Source organism: Pelodiscus sinensis, chromosome 16 (assembly GCF_052426305.1).
Source record: "Pelodiscus sinensis isolate ZL-2025 chromosome 16, ASM5242630v1, whole genome shotgun sequence".
Classification (NCBI taxonomy): domain Eukaryota; kingdom Metazoa; phylum Chordata; order Testudines; family Trionychidae; genus Pelodiscus; species Pelodiscus sinensis.
Window position 1 is genome coordinate 25,864,714 of NC_143067.1, and position 13,131 is coordinate 25,877,844.

General features: G+C 49.1%; 1 protein-coding gene across 11 annotated transcripts in view; it reads left to right on the forward strand.

The window, feature by feature from the left end:
* The window catches only part of ABLIM3 (actin binding LIM protein family member 3), a 120,253-nt gene that overhangs the window by 78,087 nt on the left and 29,035 nt on the right, over window positions 1-13,131 (forward strand). For all 11 annotated transcript variants that reach the window (XR_016346967.1, XR_016346969.1, XR_016346968.1 and 8 more), the window contains 2 exons: window positions 3,820-3,946; window positions 5,702-5,795. Coding sequence is in view for 1 of the 11 variants with exons in the window: in XM_089769527.1 (XP_089625653.1) it covers window positions 3,820-3,946; window positions 5,702-5,795 (221 nt within the window). In the remaining 10 variants the exon portion in view is untranslated. The remainder of the gene's footprint in view (window positions 1-3,819; window positions 3,947-5,701; window positions 5,796-13,131) is intronic.

Sequence of the window (13,131 nt, forward strand, 5' to 3'; positions counted from 1 at the left end):
GAATATTAAAGGAACTGGCACATGAACTTGCAAGTCCACTAGCAAAAATTTTTAATAAATCTCTAACCTCAGGGGTTGTACCATTTGACTGGAGAATTGCTAATATAGTTCCGATTTTTAAGAAAGGGAAAAAAAGCGACCCGGGTAACTATAGGCCTGTTAGTTTGACATCTGTAGTATGTAAGATCCTGGAAAAAATTTTGAAGGAGAAAGTAGTTAGAGACATTGAGGCCAATGGCAATTGGGACAAATTACAATATGGTTTTACAAAAGGTAGATCGTGCCAAACTAACCTGATCTCCTTTTTTGAGAAAGTAACAGATTTTTTAGATAAAGGAAATGCAGTGGATCTAATCTACCTCGACTTTAGTAAGGCATTTGATACAGTACCACATGGGGAATTATTGGTTAAATTGGAAAAGATAGGGATTAATATGAAAGTTGAGAGGTGGATAAGCAACTGGTTAAAGGGGAAACTACAGCGGGTCATACTGAAAGGTGAACTGTCGGGTTGGAGGAAGGTTACTAGCGGAGTTCCTCAGGGATCAGTTTTGGGGCCCATTTTATTTAATCTTTTTATTGCTGATCTTGGCACCAAAAGTGGAAGTGTCCTGATAAAATTTGCAGATGACACAAAGTTGGAAGCTATTGCCAATTCAGAAAAGGATCGGGATATCATACAGGAAGATCTGGATGATCTTGTAAATTGGAGTGATAGCAATAGGATGAAATTTAATAGTGAGAAGTGTAAGGTTATGCATTTAGGGATTAATAACAAGAATTTTAGTTATAAGCTGGGGACACATCAGTTGGAAGTAACGGAGGAGGAGAAGGACCTCGGAGTCCTGGTTGATTATAGAATGACTATGAGCCGCCATTGTGACATGGCCGTGAAAAAGGCTAATACGATCTTGGGATGTATTAGGCGAGGTATTTCCAGTAGGGATAAGGAGGTGTTAGTGCCATTATACAAGGCATTGGTGAGACCCCATTTGGAATACTGTGTGCAGTTCTGGTCTCCCATGTTTAAGAAGGATGAATTCAAACTGGAACAGGTACAAAGAAGGGCCACTAGGATGATCCGAGGAATGGAAAACCTGTCTTATGAAAGGAGACTATCAAGGAGCTTGGCTTGTTTACCTTAACCAAAAGAAGGCTGAGGGAGGACATGATTGTACTTTTTAAATATATTATAGGGATAAATACCAAAGAAGGGAGAGGAATTATTTAAGTTTAATACCAGTGTGGACACAAGAACAAATGGATATAAACTGGCTAGTAGGAAGTTTAGACTTGAGATTAGACGAAGGTTTCTAACCATTAGAGGAGTGAAGTTCTAGAACGGCCTTCCAAGGGAAGTAGTGGGGGCAAAAGATCTATCTGGTTTCAAGATTAAACTAGATGGGTTTATGAAGGGGATGGTTTGATGAGATAACATGATCTTGGTAACTAATTGACCATTCATTATCAGTGGGAAATAGGTCAATGGAGGGATGATAGGAGTTACTATAGAGAACTTTCTGGGTGTCTGGCTGATGAGTCTTGCCCACATGCTCAGGGTTTAGCTGATCGCCATATTTGGGGTCGGGAAGGAATTTTCCTCCAGGGTAGATTGGCAGAGGCCCTGGAGGTTTCACCTTCCTCTGTAGCATGGGGTACAGATCACAGCTAGAGGATTCTCTGCATCTTGGGGTCTTCAAAGTATTTGAAGGCTTCAATATCTGAGATATAGGTGAGAGGATTATTCTGGGAGGGGTGGGTGAGATTCTGTGGCCTGCACTGTGCAGGGGGTCAGACTAGATGATCATAATGGTCCCTTCTGACCTTAAAGTCTATGAGTAAACTCTCCCTTTTCCCCCCAAGTGCCTCCCACCCACCAGTGGCTCCACTGATCTATTCTTCCCTCTCCCTCCCAGAACCTCTTGCTGCTGTGAAAAGGCTGGAGGAAGGGGTATGTGGGGGCAGGGGTTTGGGAGAAGGGGTGTAGTGAATGTGCGGCCTGGGGCAGGGTGGGTGAGTACCCCCTGGTTAGAGCGGAAATTGGCAGCTATGAACACAGTCACCTACCTCATGACCTGAGGTGGGTAGACCCTGCTCAGTACCAGATTTTCCACTGGTGGAGCTGAGCTGCTGCTAGTAACACTGCGAAAAGTTTGGCAAAGAGACCCTGGACTCACCAGACTGCTTCATGCCCACTCACCCATCTGCCTAAGCTGGGACTTGGCTGTCACCAGCATTTTATTCCCCTTCCAAACATGCCTTCCTGCCAGCGTTCACTGTAACGATCTCAGAAAAGCAGCTTGAAACCAGGCCGAAGCAAGCTGGTTGGCCCCGCCTTGACACCCATCCAGTGAGACTGTTTTGTGGGAGGCTGGGGGTGCCTGTTGCTCTGTGGACTCGTGGCCAGCTCCCCGTGCATTTTGCCCATGTCCTGTCTGCACCTTCTGTGCGCCAGACCACCACACCAGTTTCCCTCTCAGGAGCCAGCTCTTTCTATGCAATACACAAAGTGCTGGTGCTCATTAGGGCACATGCTGAACATTCCCACAAGAGAAACGCAATGTGTGTCGGGACACAGCTCCAACTGGAGGTTTCTCCCACTGCTCCTACCAGAGGGTGAAACAGGAGTCCGATTCCGGGAGAGAACAGGGAGTGAGTGCTCTGATGCTGCATGTTTGGTTACATCTAGACTGCAAGCCTCTTTCAAAGAAGGCTTTTTCGAAAGATACTTTTGAAAAAGCCTCTTTTGAAAAGAACGTCTAGAATACAACCAGTATTTTCGAAAAAGCAAGCCACTTTTTCGAAAGAGAGTACCCAGGCACACTGGACGCTCTCTTGAGAAAGCACGGTTTGCATTACATAGCGCCTTTTTTCGAAAGAGCACTTTGGAAAAAAGGCATTCTTCCTCGTAAAACGAGGTTTTCCACGGTCGAAAAACTGCCGCGTTCTTTCAATTCGCTTTCAGAAGAACATGGCAGCAGTCTAGACGCAGGGGAAGTTTTTTCGAAAAAAAAGCCACTTTAAAAAAAAAACTGTAGTCTAGACACATCATTTGTGCACAAGTGTGCTCTTCTCTCTGTTTGGTTCTGTGTATGGAAATGCGTGTGTACTGGCTACACTGGCCAGGCTGGCATGGCTACACTGCAAGCTTGATTCTACTAAGCCTGGCTAAAAAGAGCCATCAAGACAGAGTGTCATGGACCCTGGCATGGGCTAGCAACATGAGTTTGTCTTCAGGATTCTGGCAAACTTGTACAACTCAGTCCCGGGTCCATGCCACTGTGTCTTTGCTGCTATTTTTAGCTGCACTAGCTAGAACAGGGTTTGGCAATTTAAAAAAAGGCAGCTCACCAGGGTTAGTCCCTGGCGGGCCTCCGCCACTATGTTTACCTGCACCTCTGCAGGTATCGGACGATCTCAGAGCTCATTGGCTGCGAATGGCGATTTGCGGCCAACGAGAGCTATGATCGCCTGATGCCTGCAGAGGTGCACGTAAACATAGCGGTGGGGGCCCGCCAGGGACTAACACTGCGGACCAGATCCAGCCCTAAAACTAGGGAGTGATGTCCCACGTCAACGAACTGTCTCCACAAGCCCCCTCTAGCTTGGGCAGAGTTCACAATATGCGAGTCACAGCACCTTGCTCTAGATGAAAGTGAGATGGGAGCAGGGTTGCCAGGGAAGCGCATGTCCGTGTTGCCAATCCCTGTGATTTCACCGCATGTGAGTTTTCCAGCTGTGCCTTCACCAGGCTGCAGAGCCCCTTCGGACAGGAAGCTGTGGTGGTTTCATGCACTGCCTTGTTCCTTGTCTCCCCAGACTGTGCAGGCTGCAAGGAGGAGATCAAGCACGGCCAGTCACTCCTGGCCCTGGAGAAACAGTGGCACGTCAGCTGCTTCAAGTGCCAAACCTGCGGGATCATCCTGACTGGCGAGTACATCAGCAAGTGAGCATCTCCGCGTCCCTACCCATGTCCTTCCCTGCACGGCGGCCACTCACTGGGGAGGCAGGAAAGAGAACAAGGGCCCCTGGCATTGCTGCAGGCTCACAACTCCCCTCACCCCTCAAGCTGCAGGGGCTCGAGAAGCACATACCCTAGAATTGGATTCTGGGTGGGCAGCTGATCACCTCTCTCCACACACACCCCACGGCTGGGTGGACAGGCTGCTTCCTGGAAGTGCTAGACACACTTGAGAGGAGACTTAGGGAAGGGGCTCACCAGGTTGGGGAGGAGGATCAGTGTCCCGCCAAGATATGCTAGTGTGCAGGAGACAGGCTGGCTGGTGAGTATGTGACACGCATGCCCCCTTCTGAATGGAAGAGCGCACCTGCATAAGTGCATCTCACAGGCCTGGGACCTGCTCCCCAAGAGCAGAGTCTCCATTACCTCAAGTGGCCTGTGCTTCCGACCCAGGTGACTGTCCTTGGTCACTGTGGAGTTGGGCACAGCAGCAGCCTCGAGGGCTGTGCGTCACCGTGTGTTTGTGACTGACAGGGGCTGAGGGCATGTGGCAGAGAAAGGCTTTCTTGCTCTACATGCTAAGTTTCTGGCACTTGAAGCATGCCCGCTGTCAGGCTTTTACAGGCCAGGCTAGAGGGCCCCTAGGAGGCTGCAGGCGCATTCAGTTGCATTAGCAGGCAAGAGTAATTCCATTGTACTCTCGTACCACTCCTCTCCGCCTACTCAGACTCCAGAGCACAGCTTGGCTGTCCCAGGAGCCCCCTCCACCTTCTTCTCTGACGCTGGTCAAGGGCCAGCAGCTCTGAACAACTGCTGTGGTGTGTGCAGATGTGGTGGGTCTGAGACACCATGGAGCCCGCCTACAGGCAGCCTGGGAGCCCTGAATCCCCTCTCAGAGGTTGGGGCAGGAGGGGCTGCATGAGCCTGGCCTTGCTGGGGTGGGGGATCAAGCACCTGACCTGCAGGAAGACGCCCCTTGCAGTCGGAACTGCTCTCTGGGAGAAGCACGAGGCTTGAAGATGATCCTTGTAATATAATCCTTATCTTGCTCCTGTATGGAACAGCAATGAGCAGGGGAAACAATCTGACAGGGGAGGGGAGCAGATGGGGGGAAGGATGAGGAGAGCCTGTGGGAGAGGGTGTGGAGGGGAGGTGCGTCTGAGGGGGCAGGAGCAGGGGCTGGCAAGGGAAAGGCAGGACTGGGATAGGAAAGGAGAGCTGAGGGGGGCAGGGCTGAGGTTGGGGGGAAGAAGGTGGGGAGGGATGGGGCTGGTGATGTGGGGAAGAGAGAGGGGAGGGATTATGGGAGGGGAGAAGAGGCTGTTGGGGAAGGGGCAGGGGCTGGCTTTGGGAACATGGAGCAGGGCTGGAGCTGAGGGGGAGAAGAGGCAGGGCTGGGAGTGGGGGGAGAAGGTGGGAAGAGGCAGGGCTCAGGATTGGGGGGGAGTGAAGGAGCAGGGCAAGGGATGGGAGACGAGCCTGTGGAGGAGGGATGATGACTGATGAAGCTGCCCACTTGGTTCACAGCCAGCTTTCCCATGATCACTTGCTTACTTCCCTGACAGCAGAAAGAGCTGCCTAGCAAATGCCCTCTAGGGAAGTCGTTCTCATACAGGCCGCATCTTGGTTGCACCATCTGATGTAGTGAAAGCCACTAGCATTGGACAGATGGGTGGATCTCTCGGTTGCTCCGTGCCCTCCCCCCTACTCTCATTTCCTGTCTCCTTCTCTTCTCCAAAGGGATGGCGTTCCATACTGCGAATCTGACTACCATGCCCAGTTCGGCATTAAGTGTGAGACCTGCAACCGGTACATCAGTGGCAGGGTCCTGGAGGTAAGCTGGGGCAGGCAGGGGACTGCTAGCTTCCTTCCAGCAGCAGAGGGCCAGGGCAAGTGAATCCCACCCGGGATGCAAAGGAACCATCTTGGAACCCCCATGCAGAGGTGACCCCCTAAGAGTTTTTTGTTGGTGACCTAAGCACAGCACCATTTTAACTGAGTGTTCCCTAAATCACACTCTGCAGCCTGTAGCCCCTCCAGTCCCACTCAGGTGATGCAAATGACTGAAAGGCAGTGTGATCTGTGGGCTGGAACAGGGCACTGCGGGCCCTCACTTCCATTCCTGGTTGTGCTACTAATTCCCTGGGCACTTGGCCCACTCAGGAAGCAGCGCAGGCTGAGGGACTTGCTGGCTGCTGGCACGGAGCCTCTAAGCTCCCAACTTTCCACGGACCCTCTACAGTACCATCACTGACCCCAGGGGTCCGTGGACCACAGGTTGGGAACCACTGCTATAGCACAAGTGGCAGGGTGAAGGGAGATGCCTCCTCCACGTGGCAGGTGCCTGTATATGTAAGTAGCAAGGATGCCTAATTGGTGATTTCCTAGGGATCAGTGTGCTTCTAATATGGCACCGTGCCCGACACTATAATATCTGAGCATCAGAGAGGAAGGGAGAAGAGCAGAGGCAGTGTGGTATATATCCAGAGTGCCTTGCCCAGCACAGAGCAGGAATTCAGTGCCTCCTCAGAGGGACCCTCCCTTCCCCAGTTCTAGCCACTTTCTCCAGTCACCAGGGACTTTGCCAGCACATCTCCCGGGTACTGCACGGACATGACTGAGCACCCGGGAGAACCATCAATTACTGCACCTTCTCTCCTGGTGACTCTGGCACATTTTTCAGATGCTTCTCTCAATGCAGTTACCTAGGAGCCTGCTTGTGGCCAGACTCCACCCCACCCCCCGAGTTGCCATGGCAACACATGCACCACGGAGGCTGTGTACTAGCAAGGAAGAGGCACGCCAGAGCTGTCTGCAAGGGGAATGAATAGGCCTGAGCCAAGCCCACTAGCCACCCTCTTTAGGCTGACAGAATGAGCCCATGGGAGAGAGGCCAGTGTAGAGGAGAACATAAGAACATCCATACTAGGTCAGACCAAAGGCCCATCTAGCCCAGTATCCAGTCTTCTGACAACAGCCAATGCCAGGTGCCCCAGAGGGAATGAACAGAGCAGGTCATTACCAAGGGATCCAACCCCTGTTGCCCACTCCCAGCTTCAAACAGAGGCTAGGGACACCTAGGACAGGGCTGTGTGCGAATGATATTGGTGAGCCCACGCAGGATTGGCTTGTTCTTATAACAGGGACTCACCTCAAAGGACCTGCCTATTTTCTGCATCCCTGCAAGGCTGTAGGTGTCGTTTTTTAGTAGCTCACCCCATCCCTTTAATGGTGCTCATTCCAAGTGCTGTTGCTCAGGGCACAGTGGAGGAGGTGTCTTGGGCTCCTCATGGTTCACAGGTCAGGTTAGCCCAAGGCAGAAGGCATGGGGGGGCTTTTCTAACGCTGACACCCTGAGAACATGAAATCCAGATGTGTCAGCAGAGGAACCTGCTGACTTCTGCTTTCTCTGGACATAGCTGCTTTTTTAAAGAAATGTTTCAGGTTCATTTAGTGTCCTGAAGAGTGGAGTCCTATGTGTTCCCCGGGACAGGCATCATGTTTGCAGGGGGCAGTTTCCACGGCTTCCCTGCTGAGGCAGACAGCAGCTGTGGGGGTAGCTGGATTGAGGCCCCTCACTCAATCTGTAGGAGCTACCAAAGAGTGTGAGATGATAACTACTTTTGGTATGTAGTGACCTGGGCTAGCTTCAAAACAGTGACCTTGAAGTGAAAATCTCTGGACCCCTTTACCCAGCCGGCTGGGTCACCCAGTCCCTTCCCCACCCCTTCAGGGAACTATGGCTGACTCTTGAGCTCTAATCCTGGCTCTGACACTGACTCTCTTTGTGACCTCATCTAAATCTTTGGATCCCTTCAAAGATGAATAAATGGATCAGTGGAGTCATTGCGTGCTGGGGGGAGCAGAAGGGCAGAGCTGTACCTAGAAAGTGATTCCCTGGGGGGAATATAGAGTAGGAGGAATTGCCTCGCCTTGCTATGCTTAATTCTGCCACGCTGCTCTTCTGCCTCGTCACTGTCCATGTTATGCCACTTCGGTCTGTGTGCAGCATTCTGAACATCATCTATCCACTGTTAGCTGAGATTTCTGCTGTGACAGGCAGGTAGGATTCCCTAAGCCCAAGCAAGGCAACTGCTTGTGTAATAGTGACCAAATGGTCTGGAAATAAATCACTTGGGCTCTGGGGTACCTCAGGGCAGAGTCTGTTAGTGACTTTCATCCAGGTTTGGAATGGAGCTGAGGGAGGGCATGAGGAGCAGATATGCTGTGCAGCGAAGGCTTCAGAGGAATGGGGACACAGAGAGCTCCTTGGGCATTTCTTGACCTATCTTTCCAAAAAGCTAATGCAGTGTTACATCATAATCCCTATTCAGTCATGCCCTGGCATTTGAGCGGCCCCTCATCTTTCTCCCATGCCTCTTCTGCTCCTGCATATCCCTGCAGAGGGCTCCTTCTAGATCTCTGACCAGCCAATGCAATCACAAGCCAGTCACTACGCTACGATGGGATGCTGAGGAATTCAGTCTGAATTATTTTCCTTAAAGCAGTAGGCTTTCATTGTCTTGTCTAGAAGAGCTCAAAATAGAAGAGGCATCTTTAAATAATTTTAGGCCTTAATGAGCTTTCTTGTGCTATCCCATGACCCTCTGGGTTTTCCAAATGACTGTGAGCTGTGTAGTCAGCCTTGAATGATTAATGAGTCTTTAAGGGACCCCAAGTAGTAATGAGCAGGTCTCTTCACTCACAATGGCTGTAATTTTAATCAATATAAAATAAACAAGGTTGTTGCATTCTGCTTTTGAAGTGTAATCACTTCTCCTTGCAGAGGGACTGTTGTGTTTTAAATTGTGGATGTGTGTTTCAGAGCTGTTGATTAAAGGGGAAGACAGGCCTGAATTTCAGTATACTCTGCTCTGCACAACCCGGCTAGTGTATTTCTGTGCTGACCCACAGTACCCCATCTTATTTAAGGCCTGCTCCTCCAATGCAGCTCAGTGCTGACCTAACCTGCAATAACCAGCTATTCCAGTAATGGGTTACTGGCAAATCCAAGGGGGAGTGTTTTAGATTTTTAGTGGCAGAGCCAGTTTAGGAATTGTAAAACGTGGAAGCACTTGAATAGATTATTTAAAATATACAATATATTTAAAAGAAAGATATGGTCCAAAAATATTCTAGTCAGTGGAGACTGCTTTGCTTGTCCTAGTTACTTGCCCTTGCTCATGTAGGGTGTGTCAAAATAAGCTTATTTTGAAGTAATTTTGAAGTAAAGCACTATTCTAACAAGTCCCTTAGCCCTCATGAAACAAGGCTTACAGGAACACCAGAGTAGCAAACCCATTATTTTGAAATCTATTTTGAAATAACAGGAGTAACGGTAGTTCGGAATAGGAACCTAGTCCGAACTACCTAGTTCGAGCCCTGTGTAGCCGCGCTGCACGGGGTTCGAAGCAGCGGGGATTTAAAAATGGCGGCTCCCCGCTTATGCTAATGAAGCCCGGGAAATTCAAATCCCGGGCTTCATTAGCAAATGCGGTATGCATACATTACCCCGCTAGTTCGAACTAGCGGGGTAGTGTAGACATACCCTTCGAGAACTGATGGGCAGGATTCCCTGGGATGCTTACGTGAAGGGGAAAGGAGTCCAGGAGAGCTGGCAGTATTTTAAAGAAGCCTTATTAAAGGCACCAGAAGAAACCATCCCCATGCACAGCAAGAAAAACAAATATGGGAGGTGACCAGATTGGCTTATCGGGGACATCCTTGGTGAGCTTAAACACAAAAAGGAAGCTTACAAGAAGTGGAAACTTGGACATATGACCATGGAGGAGTATAAATATATTGCTCGAGAATGTAGGGGAGTTATCAGGAAGGCAAAAGCGCAATTGGAATTGAAGCTAGCAAGGGATGTAAAGGGTTACAAAAAAGGTTTATACAGGCATGTTATCAATAAGAGGGTGCAGAGAGGGTGTGGGGCCCTTACTGGATGAGGGAGATAACCTAGTGAAAGATGATGTGGGAAAAGCTGAAGTACTCATGGACAAGGTCAGCTCCCAGACAAATGCACCAGGAAACGCAGTATGGGAAGGAGTTGGACTGCCATTGGTGGGGGAAGAACAAGTCAGGAACTATTTAGAAAAGCTAAACATACACAAATCCATGGGCCCGGATTTAATGCATCTGAGTGTACTGAGGGAGTCGGCAAATGTCATTGTGGAGCCTTTGGCCATTATCTTTGAAAACTTGTAGAGATCGGGAGAGATCCCGGATGATTGGAAAAAGGGAAATGTAGTGCCCATCTTTAAAAAAGGAAAGAAGGACAATCCAGGGAACTACAGACCAGTCAGCCTTACCTCAGTCCCCAGAAAAATAATGGAAGGGATCCTCAAGAAATCCATTTTGAAGCACTTGGAAGAGGGGAAAGTGATCAGGAATAGTCAACATGGATTCACGAAGGGCAAGTCGTGCCTGACCAATCTGATTAGCTTCTATGATGAGGTAACTGGCTCTGTGGATATGGGAAAATCAGTGGATGTGATTGATATACCTTGACTTTAGCAAAGCTTTTGTTACCCTCTCCCACAATGTTCTTGCCAGCAAGTTAAGGGAATATGGATTGGATAAATGGACTGTACGATGGCTAGACTGTTGGACCCAGCGGGTAGTGATCAACGGCTCGATGTCAGGATGGCGGTCGGTTTCTAGCGGAGTGCCCCAAGGATCTGTTCTTGGACCAGTTTTGTTCAACATTTTTATTAATGACCTGGATGAGGGGATGGATTGCACCCTCAGCAAGTTTGCAGATGACACTATGCTAGGGGGAGAGGTAGATACGATGGAGGGCAGGAATAGGATCCAGAGTGACCTGGACAGATTAGAGGATTGGGCTGAAAGAAAAATGGTGAGGTTCAACAAGGACAAGTGTAGAGTCCTGCACTTGGGATGGAAGAATCCCAAGCATTGTTACAGGCTGGGGACCAAATGGCTAGGTAGCAGTTCTGCAGAAAAGGACCTGGGGGTTACAGTGTATGAGAAGCTGGATATGAGTCAACAGTGTGCCCTTGTAGCCAAGAAGGATAATGGCATATTAGGTTGCATTAGGAGAAGCATTGCTGGCAGATCCAGAGAAGTGATTATTTCCCTTTATTTGGCTCTGATGAGGCCACATCTGGAGTACTGTGTCCAGTTCTGGTCCCCCCCCCCCCCACACACACACATACACACACACTATAGAAAGGATGTGGACGCATTGGAGAGGGTCCAGCAGAGGGCAACCAAAATGATTAGGGGGCTGGAGTTCATGACCTATGAGGAGAGACTGAGGGATTTGGGTTTGTTTAGTCTGCAGAAGAGAAGAGTGAGGGGGGGATTTGATAGCAGCCTTCAACTTCCTGAAGGGAGGTTCCAAAGAGGATGGAGAAAGGCTGTTCACAGTAGTGACGGATGACAGAACAAGGAACAATGGTCTCAAGATACAGTGGGGGAGGTCTAGGTTGGATATTAGAAAAAACTATTTCACTAGGAGGGTGGAGAAGCACTGGAATGGGTTACCTAGGGAGGTGATAGAATCTCCTTCGCTAGAGGTGTTTAAGTCTCGGCTTGACAAAGCCCTGGCTGGGTTGATTTAATTGGGATTGGTCTTGCCTTGGGTAGGGGTCTGGACTTGATGACCTCCTGTGGTCTCTTCCAGCTCTATGATTCTATGACCTTTCAAGGTCCCTTCCAGTTCTATGAGATAGGTATAGGATTAGTATAGGTAATCTAGTGAGAACCTTTCTCATGATGGAGTTAATTATCCTATTCTCCTCATTGTTTCCTGATACAAAAGAAACAGGTTAGTTAGACACAACAATAGTCCTTCCTCCTCCTTTTATTCTCTTACCAGCCTTAAATAGTCCTTCCTCCTTCTGTTGTTATTATTGTAAAATGTCCCTTGGGGGTTATGCTCTATACAGCACAGACCAGTTTTCAGTACAGCCCTGAGCCAGTTGCTGCCTCTTAGCTTGGAAGCCCAGGAAACAAAATTCTTGCAGACATTTTGAGAGGAAACAAGCTAGCAATTAAATCTATTATCCTTGTCAAAGTGCAGGAAGAACAGACCAGCTATATCACAACTGAGAAAATAGAAAAAAAAATTCTAGAGAGTCCCAAGAAATCAGGGTAAGGGAAAAAAGCAGGAATTATTTTCACTTTCATTCCATTGGAATGGGCTGCAAAATGAAACCTAGTGTACTTCTTGTACTGTTGTGGGTGTGTCTCTCTCCCTCTCCTAAGATGCTAAAAATCCCAGTGACAGGCACCTATACCATCTATGACTTATCCTGGCCAAAAGGGGCATCCTATCCAACTCCAAGGGAGTTGCTTGGGGTGGGAACTGGTGGAGAACATTGCTCCATAGCCAAACTATAGGACATTTCTGAGCTACATCTACAGAATCCTTCTGAAAGCAAATGCAAAAATGGATCCAGTAAGTCCTTGCTCAGATAAATAATACTGTTGACTTTGAGATGTACTTGTGCGAGTCAAAGATTGTAGGATTTGGTTCCTAGTTTGTTGGTCGGGAGCTACCTGGACCTAATTTTCTGCGGGTATGTCTACACTACAGCACTATTTCGAATTAACTTATTTCGAATTAGTTAATTCGAATTAAGCTAATTCAAAATAGCGCATTTAGACACCAAAATTAATTCGAAATAGCATTTTTCTAATTCAAAATAGCGTGTACACATTGAGTGGACCCTGAATTGAAGGTAAGGCTGGCCAGAACCAGTGCTGGCAGGGCATCAGGTTAGGACTTAGTGTGTGGGGCTGCTGCCTGAGGCTAACTGAGCTCTGTGCTTAAAGGGACCCTACCCCCACCCCAGACAGACTGTTCTCAGGGTTCCCACTTGCTTGTCTAACTCGATGAGAGACACCACAGCACTCGGCCACATGGAGCCAGAGCTACCCGTGGGCACGCCGGTGCGTCTCGTGGGGTCATTGCCATAAGCCCGGCTACACTTGCTGCAGGCTGCCCTCCGGGGGGTCCATCGGGGGGCTGTCAGGATCCAGGAGGCCCTGAGGGAGAGCGTCCACCCCAAGGAGCCCTCAGAGCCTCCCTGGTCCTCCCCACCGGGACTCATACCCCATTCCTCCCTCACATCCTTCCACTTACCCCTCCCTAGTCCCCCTTCCTGATGTCAAATAAAACAAACGCATGTTCAAAAATA